Genomic DNA, 22243 nt, shown 5'->3' on the forward strand with positions numbered 1-22243 from the left:
ACTTGTCCGTCTGTTTTCAAAGATGTGCAAGTAGTTCAGTGTGTTTGGCAGCGAACAGCCACTCTGATTCTGAGTGGGACCATGGCTTGTTCTCTACCTCCTGATTATTGCTTCAACTGTGTTTAATATTTGTTTTTCTAATGTATCATTAGTCTCCCTGAAGAACTGTTAGATCAGTGATGATTTTAGACAGATGCAGCCCATTCAGTGCTTTTTCTCTTTTGCATATAAGTCACACTTTAATAGCTCCTCTTGTTAAGGTCATGCCAAGCATGTCAGTTGGTCCAGACTCTCCAAAGCCCCTCTGTGTGTGTGTGTGTGCGTGTGTGTGTGTGTGTGTGTGTGTGTGTGTGTGTGTGTGTGTGTGTGCGCGTGTGCGTGCGTGCGTGCGTGTTGTGTCCTTTCTGTATGTTTTGGTCAGCAGAGTGTTTTTCGCTGTGAAACTCTCCCATGGATGCCATTTTTACCCAGGCTCTTTCTTGTTATGAATCGTGAACTCTGACCTTAACTGAGACAAGCGAGGCCTGTGACTCTTTAGATTTTGTTCTGGGCTCTTTTGTGACCTCCTGGATGAGTCCTCGATGGGAAATGAATTTTAGTAGGCCGGCCACTCCTGGGAAGGTTCACCACTGTTCCAGGTTTTCTCCATTTGTTGATAATGGCTCTCTCTGTCGTTCGCTGGAGTCCTAAAGCCTTAGAAATGTCTTTGTAACCTTTTCCAGACTGATAGATGTCAGTTCCAGCTGCTCCTTTAGATCATGGCATGATGAGTTGCTTTTAGGATCTTTTAGGCTTTACTTTGTCAGAAAGGTGCTGTTTAAGTGATTTCATTATTCAGTAAGTCTGACATTAATCAGTCCTGGGTGTGGTGAGGGAAATTGAACTCAACTTTGCATAAATGTGAGTAATCATTTAATTCATACTTTCACAAGAGGATAATTACTTTTTTACACATGGCCAGGTAGGTTCGGATTACTTTTTTCCCTTTAATAAATAAAGTCCTCATTTAAAGCTACATTTTGTATTTACTCAGATTATCTTTGCCAAATATTATAATTTGTTTGAGGATCTGAAACATTTTTAGCGTGACTAAAAGCTTTTTTTCACCTCACTGTAGGTGTAAAACTGGACACGATATAAAAAGATGAGCCTAGAGCAGAGTCAGGAGTGAATGGGCATGCAGTTTCACATCCAATTTTAAAATACTAAGACAGCGATGGTGAAAATGTTTATCTTAAGGATTCAAGGCGGTCTTCACAAGTCAGCGGTTCACATCACGATATCCACGCCATTTAAAAGGCGAGATACTCTTTTTCCGGTTGTGACTAATGCATTAATTAAGCGGCGATACAGTTTTAAGTCATTTAATAAACACAGCGGTGCTCTCACATGTATTGAATACTGTACATACTAGACAGCATCTTACAGTGAGGCTGCAGTGTGCTGGATTTCTAGAGCTTCTGGGAGTTGATGTAATGCAGGTCGATACTGTTGCCTCTGCGTTCACACTAACTCTTCTATGAACACTGGAATAACTTCAACTGAAGTGAAACTAACTCGCTCACCTGGCCGTGTGTGTGTGTTCCACAATGAACATCTCTTGATTCTTCTGTCATCAGCAACAACAAAAAAAAAAAAAGTCCTATTTCAGTTTCTTTTTCATTATCTCGTAGTCGCTTCTCCCACCTTCATCTCAACATAGCAACACAAGCTAGCTGGTGGAAACATGCTGCTGCAACATGCTCTGATTCAAAACTGCTAACTACTTATACCCCATCTGTGATGTTTTACAAACACATCTTGAATAATTCAGCACATCCTCATCTGCCTAATGGGCTCTGCTTCCCTCCGGGTGCCTAGTTGCTATTTGCTTCATTCCAGCTCTTATTTCTCTCGTGTTTGTCTGTATTCCTCTTTCTTCTTTCCCGTCTTCCCTGTTGCTGTACATTTGAAAGATACTTTGTTCACCTTTACAGTGAACTGCACTGGGACCGGGAGTGTTTTAAATTAGGAGTGTGGGTATCTCAAACACTGCATAGTTTCTTGGGGGGGGATCTAATGACAGAAAGGCTAGATATCAATACATGTGGCTGCTACATTGCTCCCTCAAGATTTTCCTAACAGTTTTTTTTGTTTGTTTAACGGTTGTTGCCGTTAAAAGCAAACATGTGACACCCTTATTTCTGTAATCTCACTTCCTAACTTGACCCACTGGTTATAGTTTTAAAACTGTCTTAAGGGCCCAGTGAGAGTTATAAATAGTGCTTCCATGTTAGTTTTTTCAGGCCTAGTGTTTGTAAAATTAGGTTTCAATCCTAAACAGGTAAATGTGGTTAACTGACAGCATACAAGGAAAATAGTTTGTCCTAATGAGGAAAAAGACCCAACATCCCAATTCAGTGAAAAAATAAAGCTGTCCTTGTAATGTGTTTAATTTCATGACAGGATTCTGGCACAGCTTTATCAGACATACAACAGAAAGGCAGGCGTGATATCTGTTTGCTTCCAAACAGTCTCACACTGTTTTCTAAAGAAGCCGGTCAATAATAATCGCAGCCACAATCTGATTTCCACCCCACACACAACAGCAAAACCGTCTAAATAGAGGCCGTGTTCTTTAGCAGATGAAGGTGTGCACCTCGCACGATCTATTCCTTCAATTTCCCCACTATTACCAACATACAAATGTTACGATATCACAAATGTTCACATTTAATACTAAAGCTTCCTGTGGAAAAGTTTTTTACATTTTTGGTGTAATTTTGCAGTCAAATAAGGAAATACTGTGCTGTACTTCTCAGCTTAAAGCCAGACGGCATTTAAAAGCACAGACACACAATTAGAAAGTAGCTTTGTAGTTGCGTTGTGTAAAGCGACCAGTGTGTGTCTTCAGGCCTTCTTATAGAACAAAATGAGTGGGTGTGCGTCAGAAGTTAGTCAGGGTGGTCTCTTCCTCTGCTGGTACCCGTGTAAAAACCCAAAACTGTTCTAGTGGTTATCAAACTGTATCTTTATTGATGTATACTGAGGTGTCAAAACCGTCATTATGGGTGCGGGGAGGTCGTTAAATGTCGTCTATGTTGGTGTAAAGTGTATATGTGGTGGGGTTGTGGAGTAGCAGCTGCCCGTTGGTCTTTACTCCAGTGTAGATGAGACAAATATAATAAAATGATAAGGACTTAAATTATGCACAAGTGTGGAGAAAAAAAACATGCTTTTCTTACAGGTATCCCTGTTCATTATTACAGAGGTATAAGTACAGCTGGCAATTTAACTGTCACACTCAACTAAAACTCCAGCATCAAACAAAAAGTCGAATGTGAACTTTATGAAAAGTTTCAACATCAAACTCAGGTGTCTGTCTTTAATTAATTTAGTAATAGGAAAGCGTTCCAATTAGACGACTCCTGCTGGTTAAATTTAGCTTTAGATTTAGATTCCAGATTTAAACATGCCACTGCTGACTTACAGTGACGCGAGCAGAGTGCTGTGTCTCACTGATGCTGAGCAGCCTGCTGGTTTTTGGATGTTCTCAGATTTTATCTTTGTAATTTTTTTTTTCTTTACAGAACGTGGGGCAGTGCAGGGACTGTTTAGGTTAATACTGTATCGACTGTGTCTGGGATAGGCTCCAGCCCCTCTGCGACCCTGAACTGGATAAGTGGTTAAGAAAATGGATGAATGTATTGATTGTTTACTCATGAGCAAGCTTTTTTTTTTTTTGACCCAGAAGTCATGCAACATGGTCTCATACATGACGACTGAAGTGCAGCACGCAAAGACCTCCAGAATTTAGCTGCACATTAGTTAGACGGGACACTTGTGGCTGTATTTAGAGCACACGTCCAGCCACTTGATGATAATTCTGAGCGTTATCATTGTGCGTGTCCGTTATCTGTGTATATCCGAGAACATCAGGGTTTTGAGAGAAACGGCCTTTAGAGCGATTTGATATGACAGCTTTCCCCCCTCTTGTGATTACAGCTGTTAATTCGTCTCATCTGTCAGGAGAGCTCGAGGGTGGATATTTGTCCATGCGTGCATGAATCGCTCGTGCACCGCGATGCAAATTAACACTTCCTATTCTGCAGCGTAAGCACTTGCCCCCGTGGTGTGCAAAGTTTACATTTCTACCTGAAGAGTGAAGGAGGAGAAAGTGGAAATGAAAAACTGCTGTTTGGCAGTTTCTTCCACTTTGTTTCTGTTTCCCTGCTGTGCACTCTCGTTGCAACTTCCTATTAATTATATTGTTTTAAGTAAATAACCTGTTTACAGTTGTCAGGGATATGTGTGGGTTGGCCGGGGAGTTCATATATGTGTTTTCTAATTGCCTTTAAGGGGATTCTGTTGTTAATCTTTTAAAATGTATAGCAGTGCAACAAAACTTTGAGGCTGGTGTAACATTTCAGTGACTATTTATACATCCCTGCATACTCGTTTTCTTCCTTCCTTCGCTTTTTATTTCTTCTATGAAATGAATGAAAGTGTTGCCTTCATTCATCCCACACGCAACAACAAAAAAACAAATGGATGAACTTGTGTGTCTGTCAGCCGCATGGTTGATTCTCAGTGGGAACACCATTACTAGCAGCTCTTTCGTACTGCAGGGAATAGTTTGCTGAAGAATTACAGGAGAAACTATTCCTCTTTAAGGAGAAGTAAAACACTGTGACAAGAAAAGAAAAGCGTTGGCAGATCTACTTTTTCCATTTTGTAGTTCTTTCAAAATAAAGTGCTTTGTTTTGTCCCCTTCCAGTGCAGTGTGTTTGCTCCGCTCCTAAATTTTGATCGGTTCTGTTTGATTTAGTAGATCTGCTTAGATCAAACTAACTGACTACTAGTTGTATTGTTATTATACCCACCGAGGCATGGCATATCTCTTGCCATGCCAGTTGCAACATTGTACTGGGGGTCTTAGTGGGAAAGCTGTACATTAAAACTCATCTCATGTTTTGTTTTTCTCTCTCTTCTTCTTTGTGCAGGATCTGATGGCCAAAGTGCGAGCCATGCTTGCCACCTCCAAGACCTTCCAGCCTCCCAATTCTTAAAAAGGACGTTGCTTTTTTCTGGATGTGACAACTTTTGCCTGCAGGCGAGTGGTATTCTCCGATTTCCCGGAGATTTATCTGGCCCGCAGCTGTTTCAGAGCCCTCTGTTTATCCATGATTTATCAGTTCATCAAGAATTGAGCATCGACAGTTTCAGTTTGATTGTGTTACGTCTTGTGCCAAGTCGTAAGTGTGAAGTACGCTGAAGTGAAACCTGAGCACCTGGTTTCACGGCCGGTGTGAGAAAACCGCTCATAACACAGGAGATTAAGTCACAGCTATGTTTTTGGTGCACGGAGAATCAAATGTGAAATAATGTTTGCCTCCTGTTTTGAGATGCTTTTCTCCTACGAGTCACTCTTTGCAGCATCAGCTGCAGGAAATCTGGAAGCTCTCCTTCTATGAAGGCTTATGTTTTGATAATTTAATTTTCCCATCATTCTTCCTCATTTCCTTTTTCTCTTCAGCGCCTACTCTACTACCTGAGAAGTAATTTGTTTTTACTCTGTCCATCAGCTGCAATGTGCAGCCTTTGAATTTTGGTTCCTGGTTTGTACTGTAATGAGTAATGCAGAACAACTTTCTAATCCAAAATGAAATAAAAGTTCTTTTATGATTTACGTGTGGCCTTCAGTTGTTTTATTTTAACAAAAAATAAATAAACCGTCAGGAGAAGAAAATGGATACAATGCAGGTTGTTATAGTGCATTAGATATTGGAAAAATTGTACTTGTGGCTAAAAAAAAAAAAGATTACATAATTGGAACATGAATATTCAAATATAAAATGATTAGAAACTAATGATGCATTCTCAATCATCCAGGAAAGTAAATCTCCAAAAGTTGATTCTGTTCATCTGGACGTAGCGTTTTGTGGGAGAAACGTTTCGTCACTCAACACAGAGCGAATACCATCCCCACTGACACAGCAGCCAGGGAGGCAGAAGAACAGCACATCAAGAAGGCCCTGAGTAAATGTGGTTATCCCAGCATCTAAAGGAAGCTCCAGCCAATCCAAGAGAGAAGGACAACCGCTGCCCCAGCAAAAACCTGTAGTGATCCTGTATGTGTCCGGAGTATCCGAGCAGTTGAGACGCATTTTTTCTAAACACCGTGTCTTGTGGCTTTTAAACCCCAAAACACACTGTGCCAAAAATAGGTCCACCCCAAGAATCGGGTCCCCCGACGCAAACAGAGTAATATAGTGTACGCTGTTAAGTGCCAGGAGGGTTGCCAGGATTTATACATCGGGGAAATCAAACAACCTCTGGCGAAGCGGATGGCACAACACAGAAGGGCTACCTCGTCAGGCCAGGACTCTGCAGTCTATTTACACCTACAGGCCAGTGGACACTCTTTCAAGGATGAGGATCCTGAACACATCCTGGACAGGGAGGAACGCTGGTTTGAGCGGGAAGTCAAGGAAGCCATTTACGTGAAAAGGGAAAAAACCATCTCTGAATCGACGAGGGGGCCTAAGGGTACATCACCATCTTACAATGCTGTGATTGCAGCCGTTCCCCAACTCTCTCTGAATGGTACTCATGGCCATTGATCAGTGGTCTTTGATCAGTGGTTGTTGATCAATGGTCATGACAATTTGCATAATTAAGATTAAGGAACTGACCTCCCAGCCCATTGTTCCTTCAGTGGGCTGGCTTCAGTCATTATGCAAATGTACTGTTTATAAGATTGGAGAAACAGTCAGCTGAGACTGAAGAAGTCACTTGGATGAGTGACGAAACGTTCCTCCCACAAAACGCTACGTCCAGATGAACAGAATCAACTTTTGCAGATTGCAAACTAAGTAGAAGTGTCATAATTTATTCTTAGGATGCTTTCCCTCTTCACCAGCTGGGATAATGCCCTTGGTATTTGTTTCAAAAACACTTAAAATGTGTTTCACAGAATTAACGAAGGGAAAAAAGACAAAAGATCCATAGTGACATGACATGTATTATTAAAAAACAAAGCCAGTCTATTTCTATAGAAGTAAATTAATATATATAGAGGGAGGGGAAAAAATCAAACTGGAGCTTATCCCACAGCAAACCCTCAGCACAAGTATAACTCCCCCTTTGATTTAAGCACTCTGCACTCTGGAACCTCTGATGGTAACTGATTCTCTGATCTGAGGGGTCTGAGTTCAAAATAAGGTGGTTGATCAAAGTCTGAGTGTCGAGATATAAAATGGAGTCGTACTATGTAGTGATCAAAAGTGATCAATAAAATTTGAAACTGGATTCTCTGTGAATGGGAAGACACTTCTAATCGCCACAAACGTGGATTAGACGTGGTATTTGTGTGTGTCTGTGAATAGATTCTGTCTGTATGTTGGAGCAACACAACCTCCTGTGCACGTGTATCATACACTGAACAAAAATATAAACGCAACACTTTTGTTTTTGCTCCCATTCCCCATGGGATGGACGTAGAGACCTAAAATTCATTCCAGATACACAATATAACCATCCCTCCCAAACAGTGGTCACAAATCAGTCCAAATGTGTGGTAGTGGGCACATCTGCTATATTGAGATAATCCATCCCACCTCACAGGTGTGCCACATCAGGATGCTGATCTGACATCATGAGTAGTGCACAGGTGTACCTCAGACTGCCCACAACAAAAGGCCACCTTGGAATGTGCAGTTTTTTGCGCTATTGGGGGTCTGGGGACCCAGAACCAGTCAGTATCTGGTGTGACCACCATTTGCCTCATGCAGTGCAACACATCGTCGCATGGAGTCTATCAGATTGTCAATTGTGGCCTGTGGAATGTTGGTCCACTCCACTTCAATGGCTGTGCGAGGTTGTTGGATATTCGTGGGAACTGGTACACGCTGTCGTATACGCTGGTCAAGCACATCCCGAACATGCTCAATGGGTGACATGTCCGGTGAGTATGCTGGCCATGCAAGAACTGGGACATTCTCAGCTGCCATCTGCCCTGAACAATGTGAACCATGATTCATCCGTGAAGCGCACACCTCTCCAACGTGCCAGACGCCATCGAATGTGAGCATTTGCCCACACAAGTCTGTTACGGCGACGAGCTGGAGTCAGGTCAAGACCCCGATGAGGACGACGGGCATGCAGTTGAGCGTCCCTGAGACGGTTTCTGACAGTTTGTGCAGAAATTGTTTGGTTGTGCAAACCAATTGTTCCAGCAGCTGTCTGGGTGGCTGGTCTCAGACGATCTTGGAGGTGAACCTGCTGGATGTGGAGGTCCTGGGCTGGTGTGGTTACACGAGGTCTGCGGTTGTGAGGCCGGTTGGATGTGCTGCCATATTCTCTGAAACGCCTGTGGAGACGGCTTATGGTTGAGAAATGAACATTCAATGCACGGGCGACAGATCTGGTTGACATTCCTGCTGTCAGCATGCCAATTGCACGCTCCCTCATTGCTTGTGGCATCTGTGGCATTTTGCTGTGAGACAAAACTGCACATTCCAGGGTGGCCTTTTGTTGTGGGCAGTCTGAGGTACACCTGTGCACTACTCATGATGTCAGATCAGCATCCTGATGTGGCACACCTGTGAGGTGGGATGGATTATCTCAATATAGCAGATGTGCCCACTACCACACATTTGGACTGATTTGTGACCACTGTTTGGGTGGGATGGTTATATTGTGTATCTGGAATGAATTTTAGGTCTCTACGTCCATCCCATGGGGAATGGGAGCAAAAACAAAAGTGTTGCGTTTATATTTTTGTTCAGTGTATATGTAGCAATGTAATAATTTCCCCACGAGTCAAATGTAACCTCAAGGGACGAATGAGTGCTCTGTCTACATATAACAGGCAACAAAGAACCAATTTTAAATTGTATTTTTACAAACCAATATCTTTTGTTACAGCAGCCTGTCACAAAAACACATAATCTGTCACCATTTCTTTAGTAAAATCTTTGAAAAATGTCAAAGCTAACACACTTCGACAGGGATAAAATAGTGGTTTTGCAACAATAAGGTGATTACACAGAGCCATTACCCAAAAACTCAGCATATTTTAGCTTGCTGTGTATTGTGTACTTAAGATACTTGTCCTCCACTTGTCCGCCTGGAAAAGTGGAGGACAGAAGAAGTGTCAGGCCTGAAAAAAGTTGTCATTGTCCAAATATATGTGAACCCAAGTTCTTTTTGTTTTTTGTTTTTTACCTGTTCACTGAAACATATTTCAGTTATAGTCATATAATGGACATGGTTATAATGTGTAGACTCTCGGCTTTCATATGAGAATATCCACATTCAAATTGGATGAAGGGTTTAGGTGTTTCGGCCCCTTAACATGTGCCACCCTCTTTTTAAAGGGACCATAAGTAATTGGACAATTGACTCAAAGGATATTTCTTGGGGCAGTTCCTTCATTATGTCATTATCAATTGAGCAGAAAAAAGGGCTTGAGTTGATTTGAGGTGTGGTGCTTGCATTTGGAAGATTTTACTGTGAACAGACAACATGTCAAAGTGGCAAAAACTGCAGTTTGGTACAGCTTGAGAAAACAAGAAAGACAGGAAGCACTGGTGAACTCAATAACACAAAAAGACCTGGATGTCCATGGAAGACAACAGTGGCGGATGATCTCAGAATCATTTCTATGGTGAAGAGGAATGCTTTCACAACAGCAAACCAAGTGAACAACACTCTCTTGGTGGTAGGCGTATCGATATCCAAGTCATAAAGAGATTACTGCATGAAAGTAAATACAGAGGATTCACTGCAAGGTGCAAGCCACTCATAAGTCTCAGGAATAGAAAGGAAAATTGGATTTGGAACAGCTCATGATCCAAAGCACATCACATCATCTGTAAAACACGGCGGAGGCAGTGTGATGGCATGCATGGCTGCCAGTGGCACTGGGACATTAGTGTTTAGAGTGTTTAGTGATGACGTCTCACAGGACAGAAGCAGCCGAATGAATTCTGAGGTGTTCAGAGACATACTGTCTGCTCAAATCCAGCTAAATGCAGTCAAATTGACTGAGCAGCGTTCCATAATACAGATGGACAGAGTTTAAGACTTCGGTCTCATTGTAAGCAAAGGGTTTTCAGCCAAGTATTAGAAATTGTCATTTTTATTTTCAGTTATTTAATTTGTCCAATTACTTAAGAGCCCCTGAAATGAAGGGAGTGTATTCAAAAATACTTTAGTTCCTCACATTTTTATGTAATCTTTTTGTTCAGCCCCCTGAATTAAAACTGACAGTCGGGAGTTCAGCTGTATCTGAGTTTCATTTAAAATGGTCATTGGGGCCGCAGCCAGTGGTGTTGGAGATCTTGTCAAAATTGAATTAAACGAAGGTCGAAAAGTATCATCAGATTTGAAGTTGCAAAACCAGCTGCAAAGAAAAAAGCACAAACACTGGAACAGTACCAGTCATGGATTGGACTTCAACATTACTGAAGCAGTGTAGGATCATCTTGACAGAGAACAGAACGAAAGGAAGCCGACATCCAAAGAAGAGCTTTGAATGTCTTCATGAAGCCTGGAGAACTATCCCTGAAGACTTCTTGAAGAAACTACAAAAGAGCTTCACTAAGGAGTTCGGGCTGTGTAGAAGAATAAAGGTGATCAAACCAAATATGGACTTTCAATCTTGTTAGAATTGTAAAAATATTTTTTGCCTTGTACACTTTGCATTTTTCTAGAAAAATACAAAGACATTTGGGGTGGCACAAGACTTTTGCACAGCACTGTATGAGCAGCAACTACCAACAATCAATTTCAGCTAAGAAGAAGAGCCACGGTGGTGTTCTTGTCTCTATATTGATTGAAACAAACCACTGAACGGCGTGGCTGGTTAGTATGTCACTTACTGCATGAGTGGAATTAGTGAAACAAGTCTGAAAGTTTGTTAGAGCTGCCTTAGCTTACTGAAAACACATCTTCAGTTTGATCTGAATTATCTGATATCAATCAAAAAGGAAAGGTCCCACCACTAAGTACTACAAAGTAATTTCAGAGATTTAAAGTATTTATTTGTCGACATTTATAACAAAGGAATGAAATGCTGTAATTGTCTGTGTGTTATTGGGGATTAGGTGACATTGTTAAACTAATTAAAGCAGAGAAACAAGTAATTCTAAAGGGGTTTTGTTGTGACTCCCTCTCCATTAAGACAGACAGGTGTGCAAAGCTCAACAGCACATTTACCCCCTATCTAAGTCTTTCTCTTCTTCTCTTTATTTGGGGTGCCCAGCTTATAAGGAAAATAAAAAAGATTTCCTGCCCCCAAGCAATAACCTCTATTGACTGCATAAAGTTTACTGTCACAGCAGCATTGCAGCATAAACCTTGAAGACTGTTGATTGCCTCATACCCTCCAGGCAGCTGCTGCGATGGCCCTTGCGACCCAGTGCTCACTTAAACCAGGATGCAGAAATTGTTGGTAAACTCCAGCTCGAATTACTGGGGTGCGAGCGCTGGCTCACCGGTGATTAAATGTTCTGAACCATAATCCATTTAAAGCCATGTCTTTAATCACTAAAATGTAAAACCTATTTTCAAACAGGCAACTAATTACAAAATCACTGATGCTTCTGTTTGTTCTGCTCACATTTAAAGTTTTGCTCCAGCAGCCTGAGCAGAGCGCTGCAGAGCCCTGCAACGCTGTGGCAAGGTGATAATAATCCATTACATTAACTGTGAGTTACAGCTGTGTGCCAGCATGGCAGTGTTTTCAAGTTAGGCACACTTGAGGGATATTTAGCGCAATAACTCAGATGACCTGACGCGATAGCATCTGGAGGACAAAACTTCTTCAGTCGGAGAAACAAAGTGCTCTGCCATCCAAAGTCAGCATGTTCCTGTGCTCTATATGCACCATCACACACATCCTTAGTGCTCCTGCTGATGCAAAATCTCTACAGAGAGCAGTTCAAAACCTCCTCTGACTGCATTAATACTCAGTTCTGCCCCCGTGCCACCAGGGAAACTCTACAGAAACATACCTAGAATAAAGGAAGAGCTGCTTCAAGCCTCCGGCCGTGAAAATGTTTCCTCCCTTCAGAAAAACATGAACAGATGACACCGACACACTTTGCTTTTGATGGTTTGTTTGTTTTTTTCCCTTCTATAGTAATCCCCTCTTATGAGCTTACCTGTTGTCATTTCCCTATTTGGTATTAACTCTGCTTCCTGCTGTAATGCTTAGATTATTAAAGAAGACATGTTACCACTTCACCAGTGTCAAACTATTACAGTAAGCATTGATACTACTGACTGCATTATCTCTTAACTTGTATCCCTGCTCCCTTTATGAAGTCTTAAAATGTATTTCAGAGAAAAATCTACAGCAAGCACTTTTAAGGGGGTAGCTGTAGCTGAGGAGGAAGAGTAGGTCATCTACTAATCCACCAACTAAAGGTTGGTGGTTCAGTTCCTGGCCGCTTTATTCTCCAATGGGTTTATTGGAGCAATAGCAATATTTTCTAAAAACTTGTCCCTTTAGATCAAGCCCAAAAATGCTGGAAAGATTTTGCATGTGTTCAATCTAACTTTAGCACTCTGCTGTCCAAAGAGGGCTCGGGGGTGTTGTTACGTTTGGTCTACTCAACTGGAACTACTTTGTCCAAGTAGTTGTCCAATTCAGTTCAGTTCAGTTCAAGTCAACTCTATTTATATAGTGCCAAATCACAACAACAGTTGCCCCAAGGCGCTGCATAAGGTGAGGACCCTGCAATAATACAAAGAAAACAGATATACCCAACAATCAGATGACACCTCCGACCCCAATCTCAATACTTACTATTTAGCATATAGACAATTCATATACATATTTTTTTATTGAAATAATAAATGGAAAAATGTAAATACATCTGCCAGAGTAATATGACTCAAAACTTTTTCCTTCCAGCCTCTGCTTCTATCTGGTCGATAGAGGTTTTTAATCACATTTGCACTGCATAATGGAAACAGCAACAATTGTCTCCTAATGAAGTTAAAAAGCTCTTAAATCTTTCTCTGCAAATGAGACTCTTAAAAAAAGGCAAAAATAATCTGTCAATAATCAACTAAATTTAATTAAAATCACGAGTGTCTATTGAACACAAAGTCTTGCAACCCAAATGTTTATGGGTAGAAATAGATTGGAAGGAAATTGCTTCTCTAATAACACCATGTATCCAATTATGTTGCAGACTTTTTTTAATCTAATCATATAAAATCTGTAAGGAGTGGGGTTGGAGTGGGGTTGGAGGGGGGAGAGTCTCACACAGTTAAGGCAGGAAATGTTTTACAGCAAAAACAGCAATATAAGAAGAGTTCACATAATTTACAGCAAAGTTAATTAAATCCATTCACTGATGAAGTTGATAATATATTTAGCATATTGCAATAGCTAGCAATATATCCATCGATCACTACAGTTAACATTCACAGAGGCTGTGCCATGCTGCAGGGAGTGAAAGTGGAAGGAGACATTTGTTTCTGCCATCAGGCAACAATGAGCTGCAGCATCTCAAGACTGGTGGGGTCATGTGGTACAGACTGACATCACGCTGACATGCTCTGGTAAGAAACAAACCTGAACCCACACTCCACTTTTCTTCTTTTTCTTCTTCTTTTTTTGCTTTAAGGAACTGAAGCCAAACATTTGATGGAAAAAGTCAAAGGAGAACAGCAGTAGGTACTGAAAACTAGCCTTTTTTTTTCCAAACTCAAAGGTTCTTTATTGATTTGAAACTAAACCTTTAGCTGAGTGCAGAAACGTTCAAGTCAGGTTCAAAAAGAGATAGTGGAACAGGTCCAAATGACGGACTGCAGTATGTCAGTGAAGTGTGAGCCTTAAGTCAAGTTACAAGTTCTTCAGTCAAGTCTGAAGTCAAGTGCAACCCCCTTTGTGCAGACATGAACGGTTGCAGGTGAAAAGACATCAACACCACACTTGTTATAAAACATATCGCTAAAATACAAAAGGCAGCTTAACTGCTCTGTCTTCTACACTATTTGGGGAGTCGTGATTTGTGATCACATTCTTTTACAGTTTTTCTCAGTTGCTTTGGTGCATTTCTCACAACAGAATTGATCTCTGCACCACTACTAAGGCTCTTCTCAAAACAATTAGTGCAAACTGCAAAACATGGTGGATAACTTGCAAAAGTGAGTCACTTCATCAAAAAGAAAAGTCAGTTGTTCAAAATAAGTAGTCAATGCTTCAAAAGCAAGTCCCTTAATCAAAACAGATAATACATTCATCAAAAGCAAGTACTTATATCAATCAAAGTGTCAGGGCTGTCACAATTACAAGTCATTACACCAGCACCTTTGGTCACAAAATCAAATGGTTTGAACATGTTCTCATTGTGACGGATTTCTTTGTAGGTGCTTCCCAATGACATGTCAAGTCTGGACAGCATGCATGGCATGTTGAAAACCATAAATTGTAAAGGAAAATCAAGACACTCCATATGCACTCTTGATAATATTTAATTGAAACTGTTCACAGCATTGTGCAAACTGGGGAAATACAGTAAATCAAACATTTTACAGCAAACATAAACTCACTTAGACAGTAAACCTCACTCCAGTGGTTATGAAACAAAAAAACAAAACTGAAAAACAGACACTGCTGCATATCAATCATTGATATCTAGACGCTCCCGTCTGTCTGCCCACATATTTGCATCAACATCACAGCGAATGTCAGCTCTATCGATGCATCGGGGAAAGTATCTTCTGGAGTGTCAACTCCACTCTCTGCAGGACTCTGCTGTGATGTCATCACAAGCTGCATCCATAGCTGCTAGCAGGGTCATTTGGGTATGTGGATGCCTGTCATATACCTTCCACCTCCAGGAAGAGAAAAACTCCTCAATTGGATTTAGGAATGGAGTGTAAGGAGGAAGAAACTCCATAAGTATCCTGTCGTGTGCTGCAAACCACTGCCCGACTACAGCAGAGTGATGGAAGCTAACATTATCCCAAACCACTACATACATTGTCCGATTGTCACCAGGATCATCCCTTTCATTTTGTGGGATTAGGTCCCTATAAAGAGCGTCCAGAAAAGCCAACCGGTGTTGTGTATTGTATGCACCAATACGAGGAATATGGGTGTGAACGCCATTTTCTGAGATTGCTGCACACATTGTAATACAGTTTTTCTCAGTTGCTTTGGTGCATTTCTCACAACAGAATTGATCTCTGCACCACTACTAAGGCTCTTCTCAAAACAATTAGTGCAAACTGCAAAACATGGTGGATAACTTGCAAAAGTGAGTCACTTCATCAAAAAGAAAAGTCAGTTGTTCAAAATAAGTAGTCAATGCTTCAAAAGCAAGTCCCTTAATCAAAACAGATAATACATTCATCAAAAGCAAGTACTTATATCAATCAAAGTGTCAGGGCTGTCACAATTACAAGTCATTACACCAGCACCTTTGGTCACAAAATCAAATGGTTTGAACATGTTCTCATTGTGACGGATTTCTTTGTAGGTGCTTCCCAATGACATGTCAAGTCTGGACAGCATGCATGGCATGTTGAAAACCATAAATTGTAAAGGAAAATCAAGACACTCCATATGCACTCTTGATAATATTTAATTGAAACTGTTCACAGCATTGTGCAAACTGGGGAAATACAGTAAATCAAACATTTTACAGCAAACATAAACTCACTTAGACAGTAAACCTCACTCCAGTGGTTATGAAACAAAACTGAAAAACAGACACTGCTGCATATCAATCATTGATATCTAGACGCTCCCGTCTGTCTGCCCACATATTTGCATCAACATCACAGCGAATGTCAGCTCTATCGATGCATCGGGGAAAGTATCTTCTGGAGTGTCAACTCCACCCTCTGCAGGACTCTGCTGTGATGTCATCACAAGCTGCATCCATAGCTGCTAGCAGGGTCATTTGGGTATGTGGATGCCTGTCATATACCTTCCACCTCCAGGAAGAGAAAAACTCCTCAATTGGATTTAGGAATGGAGTGTAAGGAGGAAGAAACTCCATAAGCATCCTGTCGTGTGCTGCAAACCACTGCCCGACTACAGCAGAGTGATGGAAGCTAACATTATCCCAAACCACTACATACATTGTCCGATTGTCACCAGGATCATCCCTTTCATTTTGTGGGATTAGGTCCCTATAAAGAGCGTCCAGAAAAGCCAACCGGTGTTGTGTATTGTATGCACCAATACGAGGAATATGGGTGTGAATGCCATTTTCTGAGATTGCTGCACACATTGTAATATTTCCTCCTCGTTGGCCTGGGACATCAATGGTGGCTATTTCTCCAATGTGATTTCGTTCACGCCTTTTGCAAGATTGAATCCCGCTTCGTCAAGATATACAAACGTGTGCAGGGGTTTCATGGAAACTCCTTAAAAATAGGGTTTTCAAAATGGGTGTACAAAGTGTTTGACAAGATGTTCAACAATTTTGAGTGCACTGACACAAGCAATGAAATGAAGACTATTAGTTGTGAGGACAATGACTATTCAGCCGGTACAAGTATAAATAATTGTGACATTCATGATAAAAGAAAGGAGATAGTGATGAATAGCAAGTCAAAAGTGACCATTCTTTAGATATTTGTACTTACTCAACTGCTTCATGTCCAAAGGCATTTGCCTTTGGACGCAATGAACATGAAACCGCCACAAGGTTGTGCCAAAACGACTACATGTTGTGGAGGTTGAACTAACTGTTGTGCAAAGTTTAATTCTGTTGTGAGAAATGCACCAAAGCAACTGAGAAAAACTGTATTTCCTCCTCGTTGGCCTGGGACATCAATGGTGGCTATTTCTCCAATGTGATTTCGTTCACGCCTTTTGCAAGATTGAATCCCGCTTCGTCAAGATATACAAACGTGTGCAGGGGTTTCATGGAAACTCCTTAAAAATAGGGTTTTCAAAATGGGTGTACAAAGTGTTTGACAAGATGTTCAACAATTTTGAGTGCACTGACACAAGCAATGAAATGAAGACTATTAGTTGTAAGGACAATGACTATTCAGCCGGTACAAGTATAAATAATTGTGACATTCATGATAAAAGAAAGGAGATAGTGATGAATAGCAAGTCAAAAGTGACCATTCTTTAGATATTTGTACTTACTCAACTGCTTCATGTCCAAAGGCATTTGCCTTTGGACGCAATGAACATGAAACCGCCACAAGGTTGTGCCAAAACGACTACATGTTGTGGAGGTTGAACTAACTGTTGTGCAAAGTTTAATTCTGTTGTGAGAAATGCACCAAAGCAACTGAGAAAAACTGTATACCGGATCTAATCAAATAAAGATTTAATTAAATAATATTTACCTGAAGGTGCTCTCACATAATAATATGTGGAAGTGGGAAATAAGTGGGAACATATATCATTTTAAGAAAAATATTTTGAATTTGATGGCAGCAGCAACTCTTGAAAAAACATTGGACTGGGGAAACAAAAGGGTGGAAAGTAGAAAAGTGAAAAACTTCTCTGGCCAAACAATTTTTTTAAATTCTTATTTTGGGACATTCCTCTCCCAAATGTCCAGCTGCTGGTCCCTTTGGTTCTCAGATGTTTATGGACTTTTGTTAAGAAGAGAGGATCCCAGTGGTGACAGTGGTAAACCTTTAGGCATGTCCCAACAGGTGTAGGCCCCATGACGGACTGGAGACATGACATCTTCCAACTGGCTTGGAGAACACCTTGCTGTCCTCCAAATTTACCTTGTCTCAATTTCTGCTGCTTCATCTAGATGGGAGAGTCAGAATTTGATGTAAACAACATGAAAACATAGATCCATCCTGCCTTGTAGCAACAGTTCAGACTGCTGCTGGTGGTGGTGATGTGTAGGGGATATTTTCTTGGCGCACCACAGCCTGCCTGAGCATTGCTGCCAGTCATGTCCACCCCTTTAGACTGCTTTCACCAGTTTCATCTGTACAGTTTATAGAAGACAGACAACAATCAAGGCAGAACCATAGATTTGGCCCATTTCTCAGATGAATAACGAGACTGTTTGTTACACGGTTGAATGATCTAGAACTGTTTTCCGTGTAAATAAACTACCATGTAAAAATAAATGCATTGGGGTATGACTGAACTAAAGTCAGTAATAACTGATAAATAATTTAAACTCAATTTTTGGCATTCTATTATTTCTATCAGCAAGTGTCTCGCCTTGATTTGTACAACACACAGGTCAGAATTTCAGCAAGAAGTTCATCTGGCCAATCCAGTGTGTGTGAAAAGACACTTATTTTATTATTTTGGTTCTTTATCTGTCTGCACAGCTGCGCTGCCTTTGATAAGGAAGGCGAGTGATGCCTTATGCAGCATTTTTCAAGGGGTAATTGTACGCTGCCACTGAGGAATAGATAAGTATGAGTCAAACAGAGTCTAGTGAGGAAGATTTATGTGAGGGATGAGCCTGTATCCCTTTATTACTAAAGCAGATAGTCTTATAGTACTTCTAAGCACGTATAAAGTTTTGGTAACTCTCAGCTCTTTTGGCCTATATTACAGATGTCAAAAAGAGACAAGAAACAAGTTGCTGATACTATAGACTATTTCCCCCTCATCTTATGCCCTTATTTACTTTATATATTAGCATCTTACTTTCCAAACAAAGAGGTATTGGTTATTCTGTAGCAACAGTCACATTAAATCACAGCAGAGACCAAGTAGAGTTAACCTGTAGTTAACTCTCATTCTGTTAAAAGGCTGCAAAAATCATGAGGACTGGGATGCCAAAGGTCTTCTGGACCTCCATTCTTCTCCTTGGTGTCACATTTAGCACTTTTTAACTTGGATAATTAAAGTGTGGACTGTAAGGCGTGATAAATAGCTGGAATAAAGTGGCAATACGTGTGTCTTGTATGTGGATGTGTCAGGTTTTCTTTTTTTGTTTGTTTGTTTGTTTGTTTTTTTAAAACAAATAATATGATTGCAAGTAAGTGATAAATTCTGCTTAACCAATAAGACAATCATGAGTCAACAGGGGTTTGTGAACTGCAGAGTGTCTCCACAGCGGAAACGTACTGCTGGTACATCAGAGGAACAGCTCAGTATGAGCAGCTTGGAGACAGATTTAGAGAGGAGAGGCTGAGAAGGTGTGGGCATGTGCAGAGGAGGGCTCGTGGATACATCGGGTAAAGGATATTGAAGACGGAGGAAAAAAGGACCTCCACAGAGAAGACTCATGGGTGTGCTGAAGGAGGACGTGTGGCTCGCCAGGATTAAAAACAATTATGATACCCCACATATCCTTATTGTAATAGTGGGATGGATATGAATACTCCCAACTTATACGTATCAAAGTTTGTGAAGGTATTCATTGCATCGCATTTAAACTCAGAGCAATTTTTTAAGGATGTGAGGGTTTGTATTTAACGAAAGTGTTTCAACTTAAACTTTAAAGTATAAAGTATTTTATTTAATAATTTTTTGGTATTATATGTGGTTTTTTTGGTCTTTACACCTCACCAACAAGTATGAATGACGAACATACAAAACACAAAGCACAAAACTCCAAATACTGGCAGATCAATTGTGATGTCATGGCTGGCAAACTTGTGACTTACTACACTGGCACTCATAAAGCACTTTGTAGTGAAAAGAGGTCCATTATCTCTGGGCATCAGATCCCACACATGCCATCTTAGAGCATCAAAGAGTGACAGTGGAAAACAGCAAAGCAGTCATGGCTTATGACCCTATGAGCTCATTTTGAGACAGATGCACAGCAAAGGCACAAATCTGAAGCTGTTGCTCTTGGATCAGAATATTATGCTCATATTTTTTTTTTCAAACATCTGCTATATTTAGAGGACAATGACAAACTTTCAAAAGCCTTCAACCTCACAAAAGGGGCAATACTAAAGTCTTATTATCATGACACATTAGTGCCAATAACCCATCAAAACAAAAACAAACAGGTCAATAAGTCATTTAAATAGCTACTCCAGTCTGCCTGCTCAAACCCCTGTCAATGGTGGCCATAATAACCACAAGACCTCAGCCAAACATTAAATCACAATTTTATATGTAATCAAATCAAGCTCATCACATCTGCACTGATTGATTCCAGACTCGATTGCTGCCTGGCATTTGCAATTTCATTAACTCATACTGGCAGAGAGAGACCGTGTGTGTGTGGGTGTGAGCAAGACACTGAAGCAGGATGAGAGTGTGTGCAGGACAAAGTGACTCAGGCAAGCAGTTAGAGAGAAACATGAGGGCAGGGGAGTGATTTGTTTGCTTTACGGGACCTGAATGCATTGTAATTCAGTGAGACATGTGAGGGAAAAGGGAGGAGGAATAAAAAAGAAAGTTGGCGGTGAAATGGAAGTGTTCGATCTCCAAGTGCATTTCATGTCTATATTCTTAATTTTATGGTGAGCATTAAGATGATTCAGTCCTCAAGCAACCGTGACAGGAGAGAATTTGACATGGCACTGATGTACCATATGACTTTCTTTTTTCTGCGCTTGGCTATTTGGTGTTTAATTTTAAAGAAATACTGCAGTACTTTAGTGTAATCATGGTTCAAAGTTCCAATATATTTCAAGTGGCTGTGACAGATGTGGTCTGACCACCAAGTAGAAGGAGCTACAGCAGAGTCAGGACTCGGAGCACCTTGGCCACAGATCCAGACAGAGACACAGTGGTCTAATTAAGACATGTGGCAAGAAGAAAGAGAGCAGACTGGCTGAAATCCCAGTGGTAAACACGGTCGAGGATGAGACAGATGTAAAGATTTTCTCTGTGTCTGTTCATAATCTATCTATCTATCTATCTATCTATCTATCTATCTATCTATCTATCTATCTATCTATCTATCTATCTATCTATCTATCTATCTATCTATCTATCTATCTATCTATCTATCTATCTATCTATCTATCTATCTATCTATCTATCTAATTCTACAGTCTGTTGATCGCTGTGGAAGCTGAAAAATCAGAGACTTCTTTAACGTCCCTCCTTTCCGCCTTGTTGCCACTGGACTTAAATAGACCACTGTGTCTCTGTCTGAGACAAAGGTGCCCTCGCTCTTTGCTTCATGTAGCTGCTATAGTGAAGGCGGTGGTAGTGGGGGCTTGAAGACTGTCCCACTTAAACCGAACAGAGCAGACGATCTGCTTCATGGCCCCATCCGATCCACTTAATGTGATTACTGTCCTAAATGCTTTGCCTGTGTTCAGCGAAGCTATCCTGGATATCTTTTCATTACAGCCTGAGCTAAAAAAAAATAATCTCATTTTAGTTAAAATGCATTGATCTGCTGCAAGTTGCCAGTGTAATTAACAGGATTATTAAAATGATATCTAATTGTTGGTTGAACTATCAGCATTTAAATGCAACAAAGAGAGAACTGGTCAGTCTTGTTTCAGTCTATGTGGATTGACTATCCTTCTGGGGCTTGTTGTAGTGTGTATTCTACAGTACCTGTATCTGTCTGGGGCTCTGCAGTAAGCTACATGTTTTTAAGATGGATTGAGTGGACAAGCTGATGGCTGACCGGTGCCAGTGTGGCATAAAATTTCATTTGTGTTTCTCACTAGATACGTGTTTAACTTGCTTATGCACGTAGAAAATGCCTTCTTCCTTTCTCATCTTGCACCCTTTTATTCGTTCGCTCACCCTCGCTGGCTCTAATTTTCTTTTCCGTCATTCTCTCGGACATTTTTCAATCATGTTGTGCACTGAATGACAGAATGGTTCCACATAGAAAGATCATAACCAAACTGAAACTTGGAAACAAAAATACAAATATGTACTTGTAACCAAACATCATCCAGTCGAGCCTTCCTCTTGTGTTTGCATTACATGGCTTCGGACAAAATATAATGGGTTTTTGGTCTAACTCAGCCGTCAATCACTCCTTCACGAGCCTTCCAGTATAGGCCTGTCATCAGTACCAGCTCGATTCCTGTGTTATCTTCATCCCTTATCATTTCAGCTGTTCCCATCTGCTATCTTTTGCAATTGTCAGAAATTTTTTTTGCCTGATTTGATTTTGACGTCCAGCCAATCTGCAGACACTCTGATTTTGACCTACGTGTCTGGTCCCAACTGTTGCTGTAAATTGCCTGTACATCCACCTGGTGCGTACCAGCGCCTACATTCAGGTCCAAGTACCTCTTGCTAGTTAACCCACCCTGACCTGAGTTACAGCCAATTTTGGAGAACAGACTGAATAAATTATATTCCTTTGGGTAATTTTTTTTTTAAAGCACACACGTTTATTAT

The 22243-nt window shown here is 40.8% G+C and overlaps 1 protein-coding gene across 3 annotated transcripts in view; it reads left to right on the forward strand.

The window, feature by feature from the left end:
• Nucleotides 1-5668, forward strand: part of sfswap (splicing factor SWAP) — a 52847-nt gene extending 47179 nt beyond the window's left edge. For all 3 annotated transcript variants that reach the window (XM_085463495.1, XM_085463496.1, XM_085463497.1), the window contains exon 19: nt 4983-5668. In XM_085463495.1, the coding sequence (XP_085319621.1) occupies nt 4983-5048 (66 nt within the window). In that variant the 3' untranslated portion in view covers nt 5049-5668. The remainder of the gene's footprint in view (nt 1-4982) is intronic.
• The last annotated feature ends 16575 nt before the right edge of the window (nt 5669-22243 follow it).

Source organism: Copadichromis virginalis, linkage group LG7 (genome assembly GCF_057382275.1).
Source record: "Copadichromis virginalis isolate Kocher_CV1m ecotype Utaka linkage group LG7, C_Virginalis_male_GT1.1, whole genome shotgun sequence".
In the NCBI taxonomy this organism is placed as follows: Eukaryota; Metazoa; Chordata; class Actinopteri; order Cichliformes; family Cichlidae; genus Copadichromis; species Copadichromis virginalis.